At 44.3% G+C, this 26,756-nt stretch overlaps 1 protein-coding gene across 4 annotated transcripts in view; it reads left to right on the top strand.

Annotated features, from left to right (window-relative positions):
* NOX4 (NADPH oxidase 4) overlaps nucleotides 1-9,198 on the top strand; it is a 108,243-nt gene extending 99,045 nt beyond the window's left edge. For all 4 annotated transcript variants that reach the window (XM_074572520.1, XM_074572518.1, XM_074572519.1 and 1 more), the window contains 4 exons: nucleotides 251-359; nucleotides 925-993; nucleotides 3,080-3,180; nucleotides 8,538-9,198. In XM_074572520.1, the coding sequence (XP_074428621.1) occupies nucleotides 251-359; nucleotides 925-993; nucleotides 3,080-3,180; nucleotides 8,538-8,658 (400 nt within the window). In that variant the 3' untranslated portion in view covers nucleotides 8,659-9,198. The remainder of the gene's footprint in view (nucleotides 1-250; nucleotides 360-924; nucleotides 994-3,079; nucleotides 3,181-8,537) is intronic.
* Nucleotides 9,199-26,756: the final 17,558 nt, after the last annotated feature.

Genomic DNA, 26,756 nt, shown 5'->3' with positions numbered 1-26,756 from the left:
CTACTTCCTAATGCAGAAACAGTATCTGTGAAGGGTGTTAGCTCTGTGATAGAGATTTAATGTTCTCCGGACCATCGTAATAGCCTGCATTGGTCGTTTTGGTGTCTGATGTATCTATCATAGGATGAAGAACAACTTAGCAGTTAGCTTCTAATGGAAACTCCCGTTTCCACTGGTGAATGTAAACCATCTTAATTAATCTTTCCTTTTAAATGATAATTTTTAATTACCCAAACATTTTATTTTCAAGTGACGGCTGGAAATGCTACAAGCTGAGAAGACTCTACTTCATTTGGGTGTGCCGGGACATTGAGTCTTTCCGCTGGTTTGCAGACCTGCTCTGTACGTTGCATAGCAAGGTAATGGGGGTTGCTCGGAGGGGTAGGGACAGCTTCATAACTGCGAGGTATGTCCACACACGCAGCTGGCATGCTGTGGAGAAAGGCAGCCTTGCTCAGAACAAGCAAGCTCCAGCAGTACTTCTGCTTGGGCTACCTGACCCAGACTCCGTTTATTCTTGGAGCTGCACAAACCAACTTGATTATCTGTCACCAGTATTTTGTTGCTCGGTGTTGCCATGTACCACTAGTCTGGACACTTACCCGTGAGGTTTATGAAACGAAAAGAGAACGTGCAGGCTGGGGAGTCTGAGTGGACAGATTGAGAAGCGGGGCGGGGGGGATTTGCAATTTCAGGTAGATTTTAAGAGCGGTGTAGCTTCCTAAAATAATACTTTGTACACAGCATGATGTGCAACATTCTGGAGTGCACCAAGGGCTGCTATGCAAGCGTATCTTCTTCATTAAAAAACTTTCTTCATTGATGCTGAATCCCAAGTCTCTCAGGATAGTGGGCACAAGTGACTTCACACTTACCTTAAGAGAAGGGTTATTTTTTCACTAGCCATTTCTATCATCCCCCCAGCTTTGGCAGGAGAATCGACCAGACTATATAAACATCCAGCTGTACCTCAGTCAAACAGATGGAATACAGGTACGTGGCTAAATGCTGTTTGTAAACCATACTAGACCTTGGAGTGGTAGACAATGCAAACTGTCAGTCAAAGGCAAAAAGGAATTACTGCAGACGGTAAAAACAGGAAACGAGGCCATAAGCTCAAGTGACTGATTCATTACTAGGGCAAGAGAGCAAGACCATCCCCACAGCATTAAGAGAATGTAGTCTAGAAGCCCTAACTTGATTAGATGTGGGCAAAAATCCATATCTTCCTTTTCTAGGAAAGAGGTCCTTCTGGGCCAGGCCACGGACCAGACAGTTGGCCGTGTTTGATGGGAAATCTGCATCATTTCTGGGACAAGAATCAAAACAGAATAGTTCTAGGAACTTGCAAGCTCAAGTCTTCTTTTCAAATACATATTTTGAGAGAAACTAGCTATTTTTAAAAGCTTTGGATTTCTTTGCCTCGGATATAGACAAAAGTTATAAATTTCTTGATGTATGAGATTGGAAATTATACTGAACTGTCATGTGTTACCAACCGCAAAGCTGGGCTAATTCCCCAACTCTTGGCATCTCCTGTAGCTATTTACACTTACAGTGTTCATTTTACATTATTTATCACATGAGCCTAGGCCTGATTCTTTACCCTGCTACATCTGGAAGATTTCCATTGACTGCAGCGGGTCCAGGACCAAGCCTGACAATTACTACAAAACATGAAACGCAGTGAGAAACCATGCCTAAAGGATTTTGATCTGCCTGGTGTCAGGTGGAGATAGCATAACATTCCCAGCTCTAGTAGGAACACTGTCCACTAGTCTAAATGATGCGATAGCTACAGCAGTTATCAACAGTGCTCTACAGTTTTAATGCCTGGACAACATATGTTGACTGGAATGGGGTGCTTGAAACACCCAATTGACGAAGCTGGTATGTAATTGCTGGGTTAAAATTAAAACCCGAAGCAGGACTGCATTGCAATGACACAGCAAGGTTGTAATAACAGACAATTTAAAGCAAAGGTTTCTAATATTGTGCATCAAGCAGCTACTGAATTTATTTCAGTCAACTTTGTTGTAAGTCTTCTTTTAAAGTCACTTTTCTTTTGTGGCTATTGAGCAAAACTGGCATGAACCATAACGCTGCTCATGATTTCTCAAGGGGGGAATTAAATCCAACTCTCCATTACTGTAGAGCTTGTGCGTTCATTGATGTTAGTCCAAAGTGCTGACTGCTACCAAAATTAGGGCAGTTTCGCTTCGTGCTCCCTTTGCTCCGAAGCAGCATGCCTGTGTGCCAACAGGGAGCCAAGCCCATCCTTCAGCAAATGCCCCTTGCATCTATATAAAATATAGATATAAGAGGCCACTGGAGGATGAGTTGGCCAAGACGCTGTGTTTGCATTGGTGTGAGCAACGTTTCAGGTCGTTCAGCAGTGGAGTGAACGTGGGAGCACAGGTAAAACGTAACTTCCCGCTGCCTTGCTATCGCACGAGGACAGAAAACTAAAGCAAGGGAATGGCCTGCAATGGAAGGGCATTTGACCTTGTCAAAATGCTGGTGAGTTAGCATTGCTGGAATGGGCTGGGATCCACCCGGGGAGCAGTTTTGGCTGCTTTCTGCTGTTAAGGCAGCTCGAAACAGCTGGCAAACTGCTCTCAGGGAGAAATGTAAGATTTCCCTTGTTACTTCTTCAGACCTAGTCATCTTCATAGTTACTTGTACAAAGTTAAGAAAAAAGACATTAGACAGAAATACGATTTTTTGCATCAGCAGTGTTTCTTCCAGCTTAGCATTAAAAGCCAATGAGAGAATGAATAATAGGAGCGTGGTTATTGTTTTATGGCTTAAATAAATTGCTTTAAAAGTAATGGGGAGATTAACGAGCAGCTGCATGAGGAACAATGTATAACGAACACCAAGGAGAGCCATTGAAAAGGCAGTGAGCAGAGGTATCGGTGCGTGAAATGGCTGCAGTTTTAATCACAACTGTCTGATACTTGTGCTCAGGTTTCACACCTCAGCGATGTGGTAAGTCAGCCAATGTCAGAAATGGGAGCCCTGGGTGATACGAGGCACTGTGCAAATCAGGCAGAATGGAATTTTTTGTTTCTTGCAGAAAATAATTGGTGAAAAATATCAAGCTTTAAACTCAAGGCTTTTGATTGGACGACCCCGGTGGAAACTCCTTTTTGATGAAATAGCGAAGTGTAACAGGCGGTAAGTACCGCTCCCCTTGAAGGATGCTTCACTTTGAAGGGTGGGGGTATTATAGTTTCCACCTATGTTTGTATGAAAATATTTTGGGGTTTTATCTTCGAGTATGTTTAAGCTACTGATGTTGAAATTAGCTAATATTTTGCTGCGAGAGGTAGCCTGTACAAACAGAAACTTTTTTTTACACTCAGAACAGTTCATCTTTTCAATGCGGCTAGGCTGTTCAGCGGCCCAGAAAATAAAAGTAATAGATTTCCATCTCACTGCACAGAGATTGCATATGTTTTTGTCCGTGGCAATTATCTTGCTTGCAGCATATGCTGGTTTTATAAAGTTGCATTTTTTTAAATTGTTGACTTCTATAATTTTCATGATATGTAGTGCTGGTTTACAAACAGAATGCACAAGGAAGAATCTGACTGTCCTGTATTGTTTTTATTCAGAGGACATATTGTCTTTGGAGATCCCTGGCACTTTTTTATTCTTCGTTAAGACCTGGCAATGCCTTTTTACTGTGCTAGGCAAACAGATTATGGTCTGAAAAAAGACAGTTGTAAAGCAGAGTAGACATGCAGTTAAACTGTGGAATGTCTTTGTCCAGATCCAGCTTTGTTGGTTGAGTATTTTACACCCCACTGGCAGTTTTCTGCCTCAGAAGCCAATCTGGTAGAAGGGGTTGTGCGAGTCTTCCCTAATCCACTTCTGGCAAAGTCAGCGGGGTGGTAGCAAACCACCCTCAGTAGCTCTTCATATCAATCTGGGTGCACCGGGTTGAGAGTTGCTCTCACGTTCCCCTGCAGAACTTTCCCTCAATAGCTCTTTGTTCTCTGCTGCACTTGCAAACTGAACGTCTGCCCACGGCTTATTGACTCTTCTCTTCTGAGGCTGGATGTGACATGGGGACACTGGGGCCTGGCTCTTGAGAAATACTGAGCACCAGTATGTATCACTGGTGGCAGAATGGGCTTCTGACAGTATGTGTCTTGGATTCGGGTCCTACAGGAGGTTGTGGACAAGGTCCCTTGCCAGGACACCCCAAAGGCTGCTAGAGAGGGACATCCCCAGTAGGATTCTCACACTGTGCAAATGAGAATCGCTTAGAGCAGGCTTTCATAGTAAAGAACCACAGGAAAGGAAGGGAAGAAGAGAGGTCAGAGAAGCAAGTTGACTGTCTGGTTCAGAGTCCTCTGGGTAGAGAACTGTTGACCTTTTATGCTCCATTCTAATAGGGTTTTTTGTTTAACTGTGTGAATGCTGTTTTAAAAGATTAAAATGGTGGGGTTTCTGCCACATCCTTGCAAGGCTGTAAGTGCACATAGTATAGATGAAGCTATTAAAGGGGGGGTGTCAGGAGGACGGGGCCAGGCGCTTCTCAGTGGTGCCCAGGGACAGGACAAGGGGTAACGGGCACAAACTTGAGCATAGGAAGTTCCACCTAAACATGAGGAGGAACTTCTTTGCTGTGAGGGTGGCAGAGCCCTGGCACAGGCTGCCCAGAGAGGTGGTGGAGTCTCCGTCTCTGGAAACGTCCCAAACCCGCCTGGAGGTGTTCCTGTGCCACCTGCTCTGGGTGACCCTGCTCTGGCAGGGGTGGGACTGGGTGATCTCCAGAGGGCCCTTCCCACCCCTATCATTCTGTGATTCTATGATTCTATTAGTGGTAGTCATACTTTCTTTTTCTTTTGTGCTTTCCATCGCATTACTCGTAATGAGACTTCGAGTACCGTTTTCTCCGTATTTCCACATCAAGTCTTTAAATTGTGCCACCACTTCCAAGCCAGGTGTGTTTTAGTACCTAAATAATGTTCTGCTTCCTTTGATTGCCCTGCAGCTTGCCAAGACGTAGGCTTCTTCACCCTTTGTCACCCCTTTAGCAGGGTCTGTGGCTACAGGTCTGTATCTATAGACGTAGTGAGGTGTAACATGACAGACAGTAGTGTAACCTGTAACTCAGCTATCCCACAGAAACTTACCTGTTGTAGGTAAATATTCTCCCTGTTTTCTTGAGTGAGAGGGGAACTTCCATTTTTCTCCAGAGTCCAATTTCCTGGTCTCCTACTAACTCCATTTCAGTTATTATTTCTCATTAACTTTCCACCTAAATGACCCTGCTGCAATATGCAGACCAAAAAAAAAAAAAAAAAAAAAAAAAGGAACAAAAAAAAATAGGCAGGGCAACCAAGTTATTTTCGACATCTGGTGCCAGCAATGTATTTGCAACCATCCCCTTGGGCTTGTTTATGGTCAGCCAAGACATTTTCTACTTTTTATCTTGTGATTTTAGTAAAAGCTGCACATAAACAAACGCGCAGCTGGCAAACCTCTCATCGGTTTAGCCGTCTGATTGGTTTGTGGTTTGTGAATTGTTGCTGTTGTTGCTGTTTGGGTCCCAAATAAGCAAAGTGCATTTGTAAGTGTCTGAGCTTTGCCAGAACTTCAGAGCGTGACGTGGGACAGCCCAGCATCAGGGTCCTCATTCTTTCTCCTGGACTAAGAGGAGCAGACGTGTGCCATCTGCTGTTGGTATTTCATACGACACCCGCAGTCCCAAGGATGTGCGTTGGGACAGTTTATATAATAAATTATTTGTCTTATTTTTTGTGCTCTCTCTTTGGGGACGGAGCAGCGACCTTGTTCCTGTCCAGTTGTCTCCTGGACGAAAAGCTTACACCGCGCCTTGGCTGCCACGCTCGCTCGATTTTGCTTAGTTCAAATGGACGGGTGCTTTTTTCCAGATGGAGTCTGACCTAGAAAAAGACATGAATGTCTGTAGGAGGGGAGGGCAGGGAGCACCATGATAGATTTCTAGTGCGCTGCAAAGGAGAAATCTCTCTCTAGGAATGAATATGAGATTTCAAAGTAGAACATTTCAAATCCTCACTCTGTTCTCTCTAGGTAGAAAAGCATTTCACCTCTCCCTCGTCTCACACCGTTCATGAAATGGCTGTAAGAATAGATGCTGACCTACTTATCCCATAGGAACTCTGAGAAGTTATTTACTTAGTGCTCTGAATGAGTAAAATCCTGTATTAATGTTTATAATTACTACAAAGAATGGCCTATTACACAGTTTCCCTAATTGTAAACACGTTAGTGGTATTTAAAAGATTTTCAGACATTATGCCTCAGCAATAGCTAGCTGTCTGTTGTCATTCGAGCAACAAGGTCAGACATTGCCCCAGATGAGGGATAAGCAATTAAAGCCCATCAGTTCAGGACAGATGTGTGTGCTGCGCCATTTAGTAGATGTGGGGCAGAGAGGAAGGTATGTGCAGGCAGGGAAGGGGGGGGTAGGTGGGGAAGGATGTGGGCAGGGAACTGGAGGAGATAAGTGGTACCTGGAGGGATGTCCAGAACAGAGGGCGGTGGTGGGTATCCCGGGAAGGAAGTCTGAGACCCTCTGGGGCACCGCATGGGCAGTGGCTCTGCCGGGTTTCAGGAGACCTTGATAATCAGTCACACGTCTCTTGTGTGACCATAGGCAAACCCTTTAACCTTTCTGTGGTTCTGTTTACTAACCAAAAATTCCGCGCACCGTGGAAGGGTGTTGCTGGGATGGGAATACATTAGCAGTATGCGCTGCTTAGGCATGTCTGTGCTTCGGGGCTATATATACGCATAATGAAAGGGAGAGAGACAGACGAACTCTTTGGGTTTTATTAATCAGTTGTCTGTAATTAGACTAATGAAAAAACCCAACAACATTAATTCTCTCAATGAAATACACGGTAGAAGACAGATTCATGCTGACAGCTCATGCACCCTTTTTCCCTGCTGCGCACCGCGTAGACAGTGTTCAAGCTCCGCAAGTGCTGAGGAATCTCGAGAGCAATAGCAAGCGACAGTAGGCTCGTCATTTCTGCAAATCCAGCCACCAACACAACACCCCTTGCCATTAAAAGGAGCACTGCCAGGACAGGAAAGTTTAATAGATATGCATAAGGGCGAGAAAAGTACAAGTTATGAATATTTGCCATAGATTGGTATGAGAACAATGTAATTAAAGGCAATTAAAGTCAGCTTTGTAAGATGCCTGCACAAGGGCACCGGTGCTGTTACCTGCGTACCTTTGTGATGCTTTTTGATGTTCGACCCCTCCGTTGTGCCGTGCTGGCGTTGCTGTGCACTGGTGCGGGGTGGACCGGTGTGCCACTCCAGCTGCTGCCTCACGCCAGCCACGTGGACTTAACAGCATGCACCAAAGATTTCCCCGGTGTGTCGGTTCCCTTCTCTCACCAAACACACACACAGGCAGCTTTAAACCGTGCATTTGATTATCCTGCATCTGCTAAGATATTTTTATTAAATCTTTACTGGATAAAATACTGAAGCAGTCCGGGAGGCAGGGACCAGAACCCCAGTCTCCAGCCTCCTGGTGAGTCCTGTAGATCACATTAGTTACAGCCACGTCCCCTGTTCCGTGCTCTCTCTCTATCCCAGTAAATCATTAAGATCTTTCTCTGTAGTGGCACAATTTCAGCAGGAAGGTGAAGAAAAATTTTTTTTGTAATGATATAGAACAGTCAGCACCGCATCCTTTCCCTGCTCCTTCCTTTCCCTTCTCCTCATCTTTCAAAAAAAGGGAGATGATGAATATCTGGAGTGCCTCAGTCCCGCTGTTGTGGACGTGCCCCGTTCTGATGCTGGCTACCGTTCTGAGCCCTTAGATGCCGTCTGACCGTGAGTCTGACTTACAGCCTGTCTTTAAGGTGACCAGAGAGCAAAGAGCTGTTGTCGGCAGAGCAGTGTGAAAAAGTCAGGTTAACTAATGAACCCGGGCCGATAGCTGCGGATGACGAACAAGGATCACGTTCTGTGTCTGGCTTTTCATAAGACTTTCCGATACAGCTGCTGAAGGAAAGACGGCATGCTAATGTGAAACTAAAGCGGTAAAATTATTCTGCTGCTGCCAGAAATAATCACGGGTTAGTAGTGCTCTGTTTTCATTAGTGTAACGAATCACCGTTAGTGACTAGATCTCCTGCCGGTGTAAATCACGAGTTACACTAATGAAGTCATTACAGTGAGGACCACTTTTAACAAAAAAAAAAGGGATTAATCATGGAAAAAATCAGAGTGGGAAGTAGTAATTTTTCATCACTTGGTGCCTTGAGACTAAGGTGAGGCACTTCTTTCTAAGGGTTGTCTCAGTCAAAAAAGTAATAGGGCTTGTTGTGGGGACACTTGGGAGAAGTCTAGTGGCTTCAGGAACACTAACTACGTGATGCAGTGTGCTGCTCTACAGCTCAGAATCCAAATCTATCATTCTGGCTCTACAGGCCAGAATCCAAACGTATCGGTAGAAGTTGCTGTTTGTTTGCAATGTTGTAACTTTTCTTTTCTTTTCTTTTTTTTAACAGGAAGACCATTGGAGTTTTCTGTTGTGGACCAAACAAAATCTCTAAGATCCTTCATAAACTGAGCAACAGCAGCAACTCCTATGGGACAAGGTTTGAGTATAATAAAGAATCCTTCAGCTGAAAGTCTGTTGGACTAGCAAGACTCTCCTGAAGATAAAAGTGCAATTTTTTTTGTTTGTACAACTTAAAGTTCAGCTGAGGTTTAAACAGACAAAAATGTACCAAAGAATAGCACAGATTTTCTTATTTATGATTATTTAAGACTTTGGAAAATGATGGATGCAGCAGTATACCAACAAATAATAAGTGCTTATGCTCAAACCCAAATGCACTCGCACAATATTTTTAGCAGCCGCGATTCTTTGGATTTGTTTCTGTTAACTAAAAAGTACAGAAGCTGGGGAGAGACACAATTGCTTTAAAACCCGTTGGAAGAAGAATCTGTGGAACATTCGAACTTCTTCCACTTCCAGTCCTCTGAAGCTGGATCAGTAAACCAAACCCCAGGTTAATCCAAATGACAAAACATAGAGTATTACAAAGACTATTGCTTTTGTTGGTATACAAATCTCATGGCTTTGGGGTGGAAACACTCCATATTAAAGATTTTATACATTGCAGAATTGGGATTCTGTATTTAAAATATAGAGTGTTACTCTTACTAGTCTGCTTCCATAACGGACGTGAATATTCCCATCCTGAATGGAAGAGAGGGTGGAATATAGGGAAGGGTTTAAGTTACCCTATAGAAAAGTGAGCACAACTGTATGGCACCTGTGGGCAGGCTCTGACGTGGTGTAAATCACAGCCTTTTGACAAGCAGACAGCGGTGTGTGGAGAACTCTCTATCTTGCATCAATTCAGCATTCAGTGAGTTTGCAAAATAAGCGTGATTTGTGCAGCCAGAAAGATGGGTCAAGAAACTGATTAATAGGAGCAGACGGGATGTGATGTTTTATTATACCACGTGCTCAACGTGGAAGTTGCACTCACTCTGCACTCACATGCCCCGAACGTCAAATGCCTCAAGCATTGAGATTTTTTTACTGATTATTTTACAATGCAGCAGGTTGAAATTCAATTTTAGAGGTGCTGGAGTATGCTTGGTTGACTGTGATGCTTTGAGCACCTTCCCCGGGCTCACGCTTGTTTGCGCTGATGTCGTTGAAAGCAGGATCAGGCCAGACCTGCAGCAGAGTAAGAACGCAGCCTTCACGACCGTGGTTCACGATCGTGTGTGCAGACAGAAACTTTGCAGGAGCTGCAGCACGGGTTCAGGAAGTTCCAAAGGAGAGGAGCTGAAATATCCAAATTTAATCTCCCCTTCCCCTCTCCTCCCCACAGCTGTTTTCCACTGTGCTCATCTTTGCCGTGGAAGGGCTAGAGGTCGAAACAGGCACTTTAAAACTTTTTGGTTCTGAGGAGCAACTTTTTTTTTTTTTTCCCTCCATCCAGTAGCCAGTCTGACTTCCTTTATTTCTTTTTTACCCTTCTTACCTTATTTTGCTGAAAAGAAGACATTTAAGCAACAGCCAGGAAGTTAGCTGGCAGAAATAGGCATCATTCTAGTGCATCTTGATAGAGCAGCGTCGCTTTACATTTGCTGGAAACCCGCCCCTTAATCTCCATCAGGAGCGTGGGGGCAGTACCCCGCAGCGTTCGCAGCACACGCAGAGGGGAGATGGCTCAGCATCCCTCATGCCCGTGGTTCACCTGTATTTAGCACGGTGGATTTGATTCGGTTTACAGCCTTCCAATGAATACCTTTTTTATTTTAGTAGGAAAACCACTAATTTTCAGCTCACAACACAAACTCTGTAAAGGGATCTGGGAGTATCAGTGTTCAGAGGGAAGCGTTTTTCTAGCAGGTGGCGTATAGGCACGTTGTATGTGTAACTAGTGGCAATGAGTTTGGTCTTTGCCTTGGCAGCTTCTCCTCAGGAGCTGCCCTCCGAGGAGCAGCAGGGGGAGGTGCAGCAGCGGAGCCGCATGGGAACGTGTTCTCGGTGTCTGGACTTTGCACTGAAGTTTTTACCTCTGGCTCTGCCCAATTTGAAATTCATGGGGGAAGGAAAGAGCCAGAGATGGATGTATTCCCACAGACGAGAATTCTCAAAGTAGCCTAGAGGAGAGAGAAGCCGAAATAGAAATGCAGTGTGAGATGGGAGCCTACATTGCAGCTACTGATTTTAATTTTTTTTTTTTTTTTTTGAGGCTGGAAGGATCATTATTTTCCCATTGGATCTCATTCATCTGTCACTGTAAAATTGGAGGTATGCAGCAAAGGATTAGGTCCTTTTTAATCATTAATATTTATTTCTAATGCTGCCTGCATGGATTTTATAATAAACATAACACTGATGGCAGCACGCATAGATGCTGGGTATTGCCGATACTGCAGGCTTTCTTGTTTGCTGGCAGTTAGCTTAAAGCATGATTGAAATCCTGACTGCATCTATTAACCACAACCAGTCAGTCATCTTTTTCCTCTTGTTTTAGGATGTAGTGGCTAATGGTTTTTAAATACAGTTCAGAGTCATCTAATCACAACATTGTTTCTGGTTTAACATCTCCTCTCTGATAGATACCTGTTCCATTACTGTATAATGAGCAGCCAGTTTTGTAGGTAGCTCCGTGCTAAAACAGATGATGTTTTCTGGCTCAGCCCCTATATAGGCAGTGCTTTATAGTTAAAATAATAATAATACCGGTACTGTGCTCTTGTTCTGCGTTGTATCAGGAGCTGTCGGTGCTGTTGCTCCGTGAGGCAGCGCGGGCCCGGCAGGCCGCAGGCAGAGCCGCCATCTCCCCGTGCTGCCTCTGTCCTGCACAGGCCTCGGCTCACCCGCCGCTGCAACGGCCTTGGCACCGTCCACCTTTCTGCCGCGCTGGGAGGCTTAGTTAGTGTTTCGGGATCGCTTCGGTGCACCTGCAGGGAAGAGGTCTAATTGCTGTGCAACTGTAGTTGTGTTTTACTTCGTGTAAAGCTTCGCCTGACCAATCCTCTCCATTGCTCACGTGAGCGATGGCTAGAGCAGGTGAGGGCGAGTTGGGGGAAAGGCTAAAAGCCTCATTTGCTTTTTTCCTTTTCCTTGAGCTATGCTTTCTAGAGGGGCAAAATTTGAAGGGTTAGTGACTGTGTCTTGCCTTCAGGAGCGGCACATGTTATGATAAACATGGTATTTCTGGAGGCTGCATTGTCCTTACTGCTTCTGTGTGTCTCCAGCTTGCAAAACCGAGCCGAGCTCTCTTTTAAACTCCGTAGCTTTTTTATCTGTAAGCCAAGTGTACATGAAAACACAGCTCTGTGCCAGGCAAGTAAGTGAAGGCCGACAGCACTTAATTCCACATTTACAGATCAACCGGATTTACATAATTGAACGTCTCTTTATGCTTTAAACTGAGCCCCGTAAGTGGGTCTGTCGTAAGTGTCCTGCTGGCAGGAGAAGGATCCCCCCATGTCTCCTGCCACTTCTTGCTCCGTCTGTCACAGAACTGCAGAGCCCTCAGTGTTTGCTCAGCGGGATCTTTGTGTTTTATTCATCATAAATGTTTTGGGACTTTTCTTTAAAACAGGAGTGTTTTCACGCCGTGATGGAAACCAAGCCCTTTTCCTGCAATGGGAATCCAGCCCTGCTGCAGCAGTGTGGGGCTCGGGACTTTACACAGCTAACAACCAGATTTACCCGAGCAATTCTATTCCCGTAGCTCTGAGATGATTTGCGTGAGTAAATGTTCACTCCTGGAGCAAGGGGCTGGAGAGGTGAGCCCTGGTGGAGTGTGGGAAGGGATGATGAGGAGTGACCTCCACCTCTGAAGCCTGCGGGACAGCCCGTCTCTCCATGACGATTATTCCAGCCCTGGGTTCAGAGCAACACGTCCCGATTCCGCGTGTGGTACTAATAGCACGTGAGTTCTCCCTTGGTCTTTTATCTGCTCTTCTAGGAGACAGGACTGAAAGGAGTATGAGAAACCACAACCTTGAGCCTGGGCTGGGGAGAGGACACCAACGCATTCCACAGACACCTAGCCGATGACGGCACTGCTTGGGGTAGAAAGTTTAAGCCACATCCATTTTTCTGCAAAATACCGATTGTTTTGCCACCACGGACTAGCGAACAGTTGCTGTCAAGGGAAAAGAGATAAACCCTCTCTGTGTTTGAAGACTCCTGCCCACACGAGCCCGATGTGACGATGCGTGTGACAGCACTGCGCACGTTCAGCTGCCACTGCATCCCGATTGCGGGGCTTACTCCCCCAGCACCGAATCCTCATCACATCCCCTGATTGCAGACCTTCGCCCATCGTGTTAGCAGATGTGCCTTGCAGGGGAGAGAGGTGCTACCTGTGCTCGCATCCGTGCACAGAGTCCGATATAAGCACGAAGCAACCCGTGAGCACCCGTCGTAGCCAGGGCAAGCAAGCGCAGGGTCATCCCTTGAACGCTTCCAGCACGTAGGTGGGAAAGCCATTTGGGGCTGGCTGAGAAGGGGCAGATAATACGAGTGGCAGACCAGTCGCGTTGGGAACAATAATTCAGCTATAACAGCCCAACAGAGCAGAGAAGTAATGTTTTGGTAAGAAATTTGCTTTTAGAACAAACAGTTAAAGGGAAAAGCCTCTACTCAACACTGACGTACCAGGTTTTAGTTTCAAACTAGGAGATCTTGCTGAGAGAAGCAGGCAGGAGGCTAACTAGTCATTGCCTACAGCAGTTCAAGCCCCGTAAGTCAGAGAAGACACGTTGTTATTAAAATGCAATGTTTACTTGTTTAAAAAATGTAAAAGGGCTTCTAGGGAGATTAATTTTCGCTTGAGCCTGGCAATCATTTCATAAACATGCCAGGGTGATTTAAGACAAGCTGGATCTGTTCTTCTCTGGATTATGCGTCTGATCTGTCTGCAGAATTCCCACCCCTCACAAATAAAACCAGTTCTCTAGTGTTTTAACAAAGAGGATTTAACAGCAAGGTTTAATCAGAATGCCACTGATGCCCGTGCTCAACTGAGCTTTTCTGCAGCAAATGTACATTTTTCAGGGATATCTGGAATGCAGCTGAGGACTGAACTCTGGATGGTGATGTGGGGGTTGCGTCGTCTCTGCTGCTGTGTATTTCATTAAGCCACTATAGCGATGTGCTGGTGAAACACATGGAGCTGAAATGAGACTCTTCATTCCCATAAAGAGCCTGATATTTTAGTGCCTATACTAAACATAGCAAATCTCAGAGGCTCTGGAATTTCCTTTTCAGGTACAGTAGATTAATTAGCCAGCATCTTTTAGGGTTGAACCCTGAGTCCTCTGCTGGACTGACACGTATAATGAATGCTCTTGTGCAAAGGTTTTGAGCAACAAATGCTGCTCCTTGGAGGGCTGGGTGAGTATTCGTGAAGGTTTAGTACCCCGCTAGTTGTATCACCCATGTTGTAAGAGGGATGGGATCTGGTTTTGGTACCGTGGAATGCTGAGCACTTCCTCTGAGGTTATGAATATCTCCAGACTTGCAGTGGGTGCTCAAGGTTTGCCGTGCCTGAAGTGTTATATTCCCGAGAAGGATCATGTTTGTAAGAGACAGCTGCTGGGGCTGTGCAGGGGCGCGGAGAGAAAGGTGGAGAGAGCCCCCCGTGCCAATCGCACGCTGCCTCTTAACAAAGCCCTTGGATTTCTGAGAATGTCAGACCTTGCAAAAGATATTTACATGCTGTCTGCTTCTTCCTGGCAAAGTGTGTCCGGCCCACAGTCCAGAATCAACACTTTCGTCCTGATGATCTGTATTGTTACGCCAGGAGGGGGAAGCCAAGAGCAGCTGCTGCAGCTCCAGGTAAACTGCTCTCAACCTGAGTTTGCCGAGCAAACCAAGGGCGGGAGAACGTGATGAATGCCAGCAATGAACGGGATGAAATATTTCGAACCTGGGAGCAAAGGGGAAAGAGGGAGACATTTTTCCTGGCTCCTCAACTCTAGAAATTACAAGCAAGCCCCGTTGCCTGGATGTGGATACGAAGTCTCCCTGGGCTTTGAGAACTAATATCTGCAAAGACATTGCCTTTCTGTGCACCGCTCAGAGCTAAAGCACATAAGAAAAACAGTGTATTTTAGCAAACACCTTGGAAATAAGCAGTTTGTTTGACATAAATCCACTGTTGACTCTTTCTAGTTAACCTGTTGCCAAAAGCTTTCTACTTCTGTTGTGCAGCTTTGGGGTTGGGAATGGCTTTTACCTGTTAACTCCTCTTCACCAGAATACTGGCGTGTGTAGCGCTCTGTGCCAGCCCTAAGTAGCTTGGACAGTTGACTAAATAGATTCTGTGTTCGTTGCCGCTGACCCTAGGTGAGGACAGCCTTGAGGATGAGAAGTGGCGTTACATAAATGTCTGGTGTAGATGGCAGCACCGAGGAGGGAGACGCTGCTGCATTGCTTTCGGTGCACCAGTCACACATTAAAATTCTGTCATTGCAAGGTCGCGTTGCTCATCTCATACTCCGCAACCCCGGGGAAGAAATTTGGATGAGGGGTGGGGGAGGAAAAGCGAAAAACTTCCTCGTGCTGTAACCAAGAATATATTCATTGACAGCAGGGCATTTCTTTTGATTTCAAAAGAGCATGCCATTTCTTTTTCGGGGATAACAGGTTCTCTCCTGGTGCTGTGTAGTGGTGTTTGCATATTAGAAATGTAACACAGTGATAACGGGTTGCTTCTCAATTGAATAAATAACGCCTCTGAGCCCTTTCTTCTCCCTTTAATAATCTGAGAGAAATGCAGAATAGCAGAGAGCATACAGAGTGGACTGTGTCCTGAGCTGCACTCGGTGCAGCCTGGTTAGGGATGCTGCACAGAAACTCGGCAAGCTGCTGGAAGAGGGGAGGTTTAAGGCAGAGAGGAAGGACAACTGTTTTAAGGAGAAACACCCAGCAGCGATATGTGATCCATAGCCAGAAGCAGGCCATGCCACAACATTGGCCATCACGTTTTTGAACGGTGCTGAGTCAGAGCCTATCCTAAAGGTACGGTGTGGTGCCAGAGAAGGTCGAGGGCCCTCGGATTGAGTTGGCAGTGTGAGATGAAAGCAGGTTTAAATGCAGCCGGGTGAGCCAGCCGTGTGCACTCTCCAGCTTGGAGCACAGACCTGTCACACCTGAGGGTGAACTGCACAGACAACGAGCTGCTGCGGCTCGTGAGTGCGGTCTCAGCTGTGAGGTGGGCTGAGGGCATGGACGTACCCTTGGTGTTTCTGTAGCTCTGTAGAAGCACGTTGTCCAGGGACTGGGGAGCAGAGCGTGTTATTGTACCTCATTGGGTATTAGATGCTTCAAAGCGTGTCCTGTCCAGAACAGATGAGGATGGTGAACGCTGAATGTGCCCTGCCCATATTTGCACTCGTGTTCATGAGGAACAAATGGCAAAATCTCTGCAGAGAAGATACAAGTGCTGTGCTTTTCCTTTATTGTGTCAGAGCAACATAAATAACTGTTAAAAAATATTTGATAAGAATGTGAAGATTCACCTATGGCATTATTCTTTTTCATTGCTCAAGCACTTGTAACTGTTCAATATACGCTTTTTGAGAAAAACATAATGTCCCCTAGCAGAGCTTAAAAACGTGGCTGAGATGCAACTTGGCAAAGTGCCTCCACTGCTAGCGAGGTATCATTATCTGTTGGAGCTGGACGCATTGGTGCTTTCGTCAGTCTCCGTCTACGCCCTCTCCATGGAAGATAAGCGGGAGCTGAGCTTTCAGAGCCATCTCTGTCCCTCCATAGCACGTGTTGTGTCAAGAGGCTTCTCCCACTCTCTGCTTCCCTTAACTCAGGAAAATGCCACTCTGGGAAATGCAGAGGTCCTTGGTTTTGATCATAGCATACAGCAGCCTTTATAACGCTCCCAATGTACACAAACCAGTGGGGTCTTGTAGTCACTTTGGTTAGCATTAGGAAAGTGATGGGTTGCAGCATCCCAGTCCTGGAGATGCTTTATTAGACTGAGACGAGGGGCAGTACCACAAGGATGTGCAGAAAATGGGGAAAACTCGTCATAGCAGTGATTATGTCATCTTCTGGATGAGAATCAGGGATTTGGTTCTGTGAAAGTCAGATCGTTTGTAGCCGCCACTGAAATTGTCGTGTTTCTGCATTTGCATGTGGGCATTTCAGGTCAGCGGGCAGTGATGGAAAGTTGCTTTTTTCAGTTACATTCTCTGTTTCCATACAGCCCCTAGTTTATCCACTGCATATGAATTCCTCCTTTCACTGATTAAATATTTCCTTGCCTGGTTTCTTTGCTTCAGGGAGCTTGAGAGCTCGTTGTTTATAAAGGGAAAGGAGGAGGATTGTGCTGTTAAGCAGGCAGCTCCCAACACGTGTTGCATCTTTGAGAAGGACACACTGATGCTGCTGCGAGGGCAGAAGGGCAGAGCTTTCACTGAGAATCGGATGCGACCAAGAGCCCCTTCCAGCATTCGTGTGTTGATGGAGCTCTGGGCTTTTTAATTACCTTTTTCTGAAAGAAGAAGCCTTAGCCCATACATGCCGGGTTGTGAAACCCCTTAATCCCACTGAGCTTTTGCCTCCCTGTGTTCCTTCTAATCACTCGCAAGAGCAAGTTTGATAAAGCACCTTGGGGTAAGAAATAGTTTCCTTCGTCTGTGATAGTTTAGGAGAAAAGACATACTTGTGACATTTTTCCTCAAATTGATGTCCAAAAAGATATTTTGTCTGGGCCAGCTGTGTTAGTTCCATAATGTGCATATGGAGAGGTTTTTTCAGATTCTATGGTTTTACATTGTTTATATAAATACATTTTCATTTCAGAGCAAAAAAGCATAACAAAAAAAACCCAAACTTTTTTTTTTTACCTGGGAAATGTTATCGTGTCCAAAATATACTTTGAAAGATGCTTGAAGGAGAGTGGAAACCAGCTGTAAAAAACTACTATTTTCTAATGGCAAAAAATTATTTGGTTTATTTATTTCCAACCTTCATTAGCGAAAAGTGCTGTTTGAACTAAGGAGTACTACCACAATCTGAGCTTCGACAAGTGAATATCTTCCTTTCAAAGCAAAGCATCTCTCTAGGATCATGTCTACACTGTCATCTGAACTTTCAATGCAGTGACTGCGACTGGTCTAGGCTTGGGTTGCTCCGGAACTTGAGCTCCGAGACTGAGCCAGACCTGGGGGCTCGATGTACACTTGGGGACACACCAGCCCTCCCATGAGAAAGCTGTGCCTGCTGAGGGCCGGGAGCATGGGGGGCATTGAGCCTTCTTTAGCCACAGCTTATGTTATCTCATAATAGCTTCTGAGGTGATGAGGATATATAGAGCTAGGAATTATCTCAGAAAGGAAGAAGACAAACGATCCAATTTTTTGTCTCACTTTGGATAGTTATTCGGGGCTCATAAGCCATGTGAGAGTTTGACATGGTAAATGTACAAGAACTGGGCACAGTGGTACGAGCGTGGGTTTCCTGAAAAGACCTTAGCTTGTGTTCCCACTAGTCAAAGGACTTCTTGGAACCAGAGTGCTATGCAGACAGAAAATAATTAATCAAAATCCAGTCTCAGGAAAGAAGATACGGACCCCAGATGGAAGTATTGCCATCCAAAAAATTTGGAAAAAGCAATAAACCCTTCAAAAAGCAATAAAGTTCAACTTTACAATTTTGCCTTTAAGAAGTAAGCCTTGGAAGTACTTATTTCCAGTTAACAGGTGATAGAAAAAATGAATGCCCTGTCTTTTCTGTAGTTGCACATCTTGACTTTTTCACTACTGACCACATTCTTCCCTCACTCTTCCCTGTCCCAAAAGAAAGAAGGCAGAAAATTTGTTCTGAATTTCCAATTCTGTAATTATATATTTTTTCCACTAGAGCTGAAATAAAAATAATGTATTAAAAAGGAAGGCAGCATTTACTTTTTTATCTCTATACAATGTGCAAGATAACCGTTTTGGAAAGTACTAGCATAAATGTCCATGATTTTGAGTACTCAGTGTTCTTTTCAGAGATGCCTGTTTACATTAATGTAATTTCAATCTGTTCTTATGTTTTTATAGATCAGGATGTGGTACAATTCTTTGACGACAAATCTCTGCTTAGTTTCCAAGTGGAACAGAAAGCAAAATTTGGTCCTGAACTTTCATTTTTAATTTTTCCTCCCAGGCTTGGCTTTAAGAACAAGAATAGTCCTTAGTGGGTTCCTGCCCATAACAAGTCATACTCTTGTCATGTGAAACAGCCCATTTTGTAGCTTCAGTTTGCCGCCCCCCAACACAACAGAGGGACTATGTTTCACTGGCTGGAAGCGTTTAAATAGGTCACTATTGTAACTGCATGCCTCGTAAACCTTCAAAGAGTAAGCAATAAGCTTTTCAACTCTCTCAGTTCCCATCAAATGAAGCAAAGCTTTTGCCAGTTAGCTGCATAATAAGGCAGAGCTAGAAAATTGATCATAAAAAAAGCTTTTTTTCTTCCCTCTCTCTTCTTCCTGAGCCCTTGGAGTTTTTTTCCTCTCTTTTTCCTGAGTCATATGCAGAAATCTTTTCCCATAGTGTCCCTTTGTTAATTATACGGTGTTGTGAGGGTAGGTGCAAACCACTGGCTGAAAAAGTATCCGATAGGGAGAAATTCTGGGTTTTATCCCATGGTCTTACAGAGTTTCCTTACGAAACAATCACTCGGTTTAGGATTTTCAGAGTAACGTGAAGAATCCAAGTTCACTGAGGTTTTGATACCCATCTGCGTTAAGCTTCTTTCTAAAATCCCACGTTTTTTCTGCCTACCTGTAAAATGGGGACAGTCAACACCTGGAAAGAGTTTTATGGATTTGCCTGGCAAATAGTCCTTCACTGCAAATTTGTTTAGTTAAATTGCGAGATCATGGCTGCAGTATGGAAAGGAAGCTTCTTTCTAAAAATTCTAGACTGAATTAGCCATTTTATCTTAATGGCAATCCTGACAAGTAAAGTATTTGGTTACTGAGTTCTGTTGCTGTTCAGATGTTATTTTTACATTCTGTTATATTAGCAGGACATCCTAAGTTGAGTTTATGTCTCTTATTGTATTTGACAAAGCACCACACATTTCTTCATCATGTAATTATGGCACTGTACTCTCAAGGTATTTACTTTACAGGAAGCTTCATGACTTTGGAATAAACAACCATTCCAAGACTGAGCACAACATGGTTGAGTTGCTGTTTGTGACCTGTTTTTAATTAATGACGTACTGCTTTAATCGTGGAAGCATTGTGTATGTGCATATGTGCGTACATATTACTGCTGGTAGGGCAGGCTGGGATTTCACTGCTTAAATAGAGTCTCTCATGCTGTGTGAGATGGCCTAAACTAGCTGAAGCATCCCCACAGGGTTGGTAGATATGCTACAGGAGACCCAGGATCCTCTGGAACAACAGCAGGAAGCTGGGTGGGATACCTGAAGTACCAAAATTGTACTAGGCACCCTTGTTTAGCCACCCAGAGTCATTTTTGGACTTAAAACATTAGGCACATGTGTGCTTCATATGCCACCTCTGGAAATTCCTGATAAATCCAGACCATTCGAAATGAAGGACTGTGCCAAATATATTCTTCTTGTATCTGCAACTATGAGACCATCTCAGAAGCAGAATATCTGATTCTCATACACAGTCATCCCACCACTGGGACTTAGAAAAATGTCAGTCCTCTCTACTCGCATTTATAGTGGGAAGAGGAAACAACAAACACCTGCCTGACCCTAACCTATCAAAATAAATGATGAACAAAGTTCTTCTGATACCAGAAGTGTGTAGAAATCCTTCCCACTTAAGATGAGTGTGTGAGAGCCTGAGTGACACAAAATCTGGGCACTTGCTTTGGTCTGCTCGGTCTGGTAAAGTATTCCGCAGTGTGCTTTATTTGAATTACCTGCTCGGACCATGCTGCTTTTGATAGATCTTAACGGAGCGCTGATATTTTACTATGATCTTCAAGACACCGATGATTCTACAGCCAATTTGAAACAATTGTTTTCAAACTCATAATCCACTTCCCAGTAATGTGGTTAAGGGTCTTTCTGGCGCACTGTGGCCTAAAGCACCCACTTGATCTTTCTGCAAGACGTTGAATGTCCTGGTGGCCGTCCACCTAATCATCATTTCTGCATTTGCCAGGCTTGTGTTTTTTCTTAGGAAAACTACATGTGAAACATGGATTAATGTAAGTGTGCAGACTTCAGTGAGATTTTTCAGAATTGCTCTCAAAAGTTCTAGGTAATTATTTATTTCTGAGAGGTAAGGATACACAATTAAACAGCATATATTAATCTTGGGGTCGTATTTTTTGCATTCTCATTCCAGAGCGGTGTTGATATAATGATAGTAAAATGTACCTCCAGGTACTACATCCCTCCAGGATGAGTTTAACTGCAGTGAGATGAAAAAAACCCCACCAACCTTGTATATTCCTTCTCATTTACTTTTAGTTGTTAGGTTAAAAACACGTAGAGAAACTTAATGTCTACACTTCAGAGAAGTTCCTGAGCTGTGGAAAAGTAAAAGGTGTTTATTTATACTTAATGCAGGGTCCGTGGCACACTGGGCAGAGCTATCAGAAGAAAAATTGATATTTTCAAAAATTATTATGGTGTTTTTCATTAAGAGGAATATCCTTTCCCACTCACCTTCCCCTGGCCAAGTAATGAGGTTTGGCAAAATGTGTTTTGGCTCATGAGCTTTGATTTTCTGTCTGATATTTGGAGGACTTTTATGGGAAATGATACATTTCACAAATGCATTTGATCAAGAGGGAAATGTTGTTCATGCAAGAAAAGTCAGGGAAGGAGAGCACAAGAATTGGGGGGGGGCTGTTTATTTTGACAAAACGTGGCTAAAAATGGTGAAGCAAGTAAGAAACTCTCCTTATGCTGCGCAGCAAGCGAAGTATTGCAGTCTGGTGTTTTCCCAGCAGAAGAGAAAAACTGTGCTTCCTCCACCCCACTTCAGTGCTATATAGGCATCATTGATCATGATAAATTATTGATAACGAGGTGAGCAGAAGGGTAGTCAATGTCAGGCCAAGACTGCTCCCACTAAGAGATGAGCCTTTCTAGGGAGAAAACCATCAGCTCTGGGCTGAGCAGCAGCTGTCTGCCCCATCCAGGCACCAACGTCACATGAATTTCAGTTATTTAATGAACCAAATCTCCTAAAGTAAATGAACACCTTTCTCACATAATCGGTGGGGAGATGGGAAAGCCTTTGAAGACCTCCAGGAAGATTTGACTCACCTGACTTGGATTTTTGCATTTCAGCGTACAAAATCTGTTTCAAAAGCTCCTTTTCCCCTCCATTAATGTTATAGGGAATGTACTCATTTATTTGGAGAACACAGCACCTTATGGGCTGCAAATGTGGGCGCTGGTTAGGTGTGATCTGGGTCCCCTGTCCTAGAATCTCAGCTGGAGAATCACCTGAAAAAGTAGCATGTGTTACAAATTGAGGCCACCTGAGGAGCACATGAGGGGTTCCTTACCTGTTCCTCATTCTAAATTCTGGGGTAAAAGGGTTAGGTACCCCATTGCTGGTCCCACCAGCCTTCTGAAGCTGGGGAGCAGCTGTGCAATCCAGTTAGAGCCTTGTTCTCTGCAGGGAACTGATGTTTATCCTTAAATGTGCCCTAAAGTGCATTACAGCCACGTGGCTGTTACAGGAGGGCTGAAGAGTGGCACGTTGGAATAATGGCTAATCGATGCAACTGGGATTGTTTCTCCTGAAAACCCATCATCATTTTTGTATGCGAGATGACTTACAATCATCTGCACTTCTCATCCATTTCCCTTTTCCAACTCCTCCCAAATTTAATTCTCAGGAATTTAATGGCACCATGATTTATCATTACTCTTTCTGGTGTCTCGTTTAGCATATGCATAAGCATTAGGCTGAGCCTAATATCAGCGCACTTTCTAATCTGAAATTCTGCATTGTGGACTGGTGACTGATGTTCTGAATAACCAACTTGTCCTGTCTCCCTCCCCAAAACTGTTCTTCTGGTTTTCCTGAAAATTAATTTTGTTAGCCCAAAGTTTCTGATCCTTCTACAGATTAATTTTCCAAATGAGCCTTCAGGTAACTTTTTACAGTAGTATGTCTCCTTGTATGAGAATGTCACCTTAATTATGATGACTGCAGTAATTCCCTGGTCTGTCATCTGTATCCAGACCTCTAAACGCAATTTCCAAAGTGACAGCCTCCCTGCAGACATCCCCGTTTGGTGCTCCCGAGTGCCATGGCTCCTAGGACGAGACAAGAGGCCGTAATTTTTAAGTCTTGTTATCTAGGCGGGAGGATTTGAGTGTATTCGTTCCACTGAGAGGGAGGAGTCTTTCTGACTGGGAGTGATCTGATTTTCCAAAGTGAAAAGCACCTTTTCTGGTATCAGTTGGGAAGACAGAAATGCCTCATTTTCATTTAGGTTCTTAAATGAGAGTTGTCGAGAGCCTGATTCTCCCTGAATGTTAATAGGAGGTTGGTGCTTTGAAAGTCAACCCGGTGGATTAAATAATTGGGACCACAGGCTATAGAAGTAAAAAACTAAAATGAATTTTAAAGTAGCATCTCAAGTCCATGACGGTGCAAAAGAGGATGTGGAGTCTGGATTCTCTGGTGGTCTGTGTGGTCCCTGTGGCACTAATTGACAAGATCAAAGTTAAAACAGATTGCTGCTGTTCTGATTTACAAATCGTATATTCACTTGTTTGTGGTATAAATGTAATGTCATCCGAATGAAAGGGGAGCAGGAAAAAGTGTCCTTATAGGGCTTGTCTACACACATACACACACACGTTGTACAACTTCTACTACTACAGGGTAAGAACAGAGGTATATAGCACCTCTCCGTTGCCATGAGTTTATGTGCTTTGCTATCAGCTAATGGCTGTAGCTCTGTCACTCTGGGATGTGTGTTGCGCTTCAGTTAAAAAAAAAAAAAAATCACATTTTCTCATAATTACACCAATAAATAATTCTGTATACAGATACTGTCATGATCTTGGTCATTTGGTCTTTTTCCAGCTATCTAACCATGTATATATTCCATCCTATACAGCCAGGTCATCTGACAATGAAATCAGTCCACAGTACATTTAGCAGAGCACCATTAACGAACCAGTGCTTTCCACCCTGCCAGTCTCCCATAAATTTATGAGAAGACAGTCCAGGCCTCTAAGTCCTTATTACCAGATCTTCCGGACACATTCAGCTCTGTGACGAAATAGCCAGCACGTTTTTGCCATGTTCTTGTCTTTGCATGAAGGGATCACAAGCGAAGAACTTCAGCTTTTAGCACTTCTCCCAGAAGTGTATTTTCTTCTGCGGTGTGTAAGGACTATGTATTTGCAATAGCTTGCACGTAGGAGTGAAAGTGAGTAATGACATTAATGTTGCAAAAAAGCTCATCAGCATCAGTCAGAGGTGGAGCGGAACAGGATCTGATTAGGAGGAGGGCTGTATTGGTATGCAAGGCGAGGAAGGCCTGCTGCGTGGCTCTGCCCTACGAGTTAGGAGGCTCCGCAGACTGCTTTCCTTTATTCATATTTATGGCACTGTTGTCAGAAGTGCCTGGGAAGATGTACAGCAGTTTGAAAATGTAGCACAGTGAAATGGTTGTGCTTAAATTTTTCAAGAAGCCATTCAAACCAGGAGCATTTTAACATTGTTATGATTGCAGGAAAATATGTGAAAATTTGTCCACAATATGTAATTGGCCTGAAAATACCTTATTTGCTTATTATTGCCTGAGCATGTTTCTTTTACTAGAAAACAATGAGGAAAATCAGGGAGGTGTTTTTATGCACACGAGTTCCTGTAAAATCTGGGTGACACACTCGGACAGACACAGTGTAGGTACAACCCCTGTGGGCTGTTTCGCGTTGCCATCACAATACCAGCCACAGTAATGTGGGACAGTCCCACCACTGAGCCCTCAAGGATCCCTTTTCCTGACGGATAAAGTGGTGCAGTGAGGGGTGACAGGAGAGGGAAGGCTGAATCAAGTTGCACGAAGGGGGATGATCTGACATGCCAAGCCACAGTTAGGGTCCAGAATTAATGTTTATAGCCAAGTTCTTGTTTCAAAGGGAATTTTGTGTGTATGCAGGGAAAGAACTAGTTTCTCTACATATTTTAGAATCCAGTAGGTTTCCAAAAGTTTTTAGCGCTGTGTGAATTCTGCATGCCTGACGCCCTCAAGAGAAGGAGATAACAGGCAGGCTCATGGGGAAATGTCCACGTATAAAACGGGACATCAAAAATCCTAATGGATGCAAGATGGATACGGAGAAATAAGTTGGTTTTCTGTAGTTATAACAGCTACTTCATATCTAATTCAGAGCTTATTGCAAAAAATTACAGCAAAAGGCCATTTTTAATGGTAAGGTCTCATCGCTGCCAATTTTCAGCTCACTATGGAGAGCGATTCAAAATGACTTGCATCCCTGCACACGTGTATACACAGGTGGTGAATTACAGATTTAACTCAATGGAGAGGACAGGTGCTAAAAATACAAATTTTGGGAAAATGTGGGAGGGGGAACAGAATGAAAAAGACTGCCAGCAGCTCATTGTCCTGCCTCGACTGAATGTGACTCTTAATAGTCTGGGGAAGAAAGACACCAGGCTAGAAAATGAAAGACTTCACAGAAGTAACAGTGTCCTGCAAAGGCGAGAGACGTACAATGCTGAGCATGTTATAAGGAAGCTGCCATGTATCCTGTAGAAGATTTCTGAACATCAGCCATATGGTGTTTTTGTTTCATTACATGAAAAAACATGGTCCTGATACTGCAAATACATCCCTGGATACTGAAGCTGGTGGGATCCTCACCTAACAAGTACTTTCAGACAAACCTAACTTCAATGCCCGCTGGGGTCAAGGTTTATGTGATGGTATGGTCTAGACTTTATGGCCCCAATCACTGTAATGACCCGTTTTTGGCATTGATCCTGACAGAATGTACTCCCCAAGCCTGAGCCAACTGCCTAATGCCCATGGGAAGGTTCTTATTGCAAGTCATCTTGGCCAGACAGAGGAAACGGTAAAGGCGGAGTTGCATTTTAAGTTCTGCCTACTCTAATTCAACGAGATTACATAGCAAGCACAGCCTCATGGCATTACATTATTCCCAAGAAAAAAAAATGCAGGAGCTCTAGCTCCCATCTCAGGGAAGCATCCGTGAAGAAAGCAGGTCCTTCAACACTTAACTTACATAGGTCTGAGCACAGGAGTAACGCAACCCTGAACATGACGCTGAGAATTAAAATGAGGTCCCATTGCATTTGTAGCCTGCAGACAGAATGCCCAATGTCTCCTGTCAGCGCAGGTGAGATGTGCCAAGAAATCATTCAGTGCCAGGGTACTGAAAGAGTCCTCTCCCTTCTTCTGACCCATCCAAAAACTAGATGGCTGGTCCCAGCTGACATGCAGAGTCCCCAAAAAGTCAATGGGAAGGCTTAGGCATGTCAGCAGGACAATTTCTGCTGTCCCAAAATAGGTGCTTTAAGATCGGTGCAGTCAACCCCACCTGACAGTCAGTCCCCACTTCCCACTGTGGAGGAACCTAAAGAGCTTGCTCAGAAAAGAGGAGCAGTTGGGTTTTCATGTGCTCAGAGTCAGATACATTTCTGAAGAGTTTTAACCACAAACTATCAGGCCAGCGGTCTCAGCAGAAACCCCTTGATGGAGAGAACTGGCATGCGTTGCTTGTACCGATTGTGTCCTAGTTACTAAGATTAATATACACTGTACTATTTATCCCCTGCTTTGGTGTTCTTTGTTTCCTCTCAAAGCAGACGCAGTCTCCAAGTCATATGGTGAGTGGGAGTTATAGGGGAAAAATGCTTGGGGATATGCCTACAAGTATGAAGAGGATGCAAATTCCCTTTCATCAATTAGGGCTAGGTTGAGGTCTCTGTGATGAAACTTCTGGGGGAAGAAAACAGGCTGTTAGATCCTCCACTGAAGAAAAGGGAAAGGAAGAAGCTTGCCTAGGAATTGGCAGGTGTTCTGAGATGAGCATAAAGAGACTTTAGCTAATAGGTCACAAGGTTTGGCCACAAGGTTCCATGCTTTTGGGGAAGAAGGGAAGATCAAGAGCTGGCAAGATTTAGAAGACCTGATGAGCCAAAGCTCCACTTCCATCCTTCCATGGATGGTGAGTTCCTGTGGCCAAAGGAGGAAGGCCCAGG

The sequence above is a fragment of the Larus michahellis genome, chromosome 1, assembly GCF_964199755.1.
Source record: "Larus michahellis chromosome 1, bLarMic1.1, whole genome shotgun sequence".
Classification (NCBI taxonomy): Eukaryota; Metazoa; Chordata; class Aves; order Charadriiformes; family Laridae; genus Larus; species Larus michahellis.
This window is presented reverse-complemented; position numbering and strand designations above follow the sequence as displayed.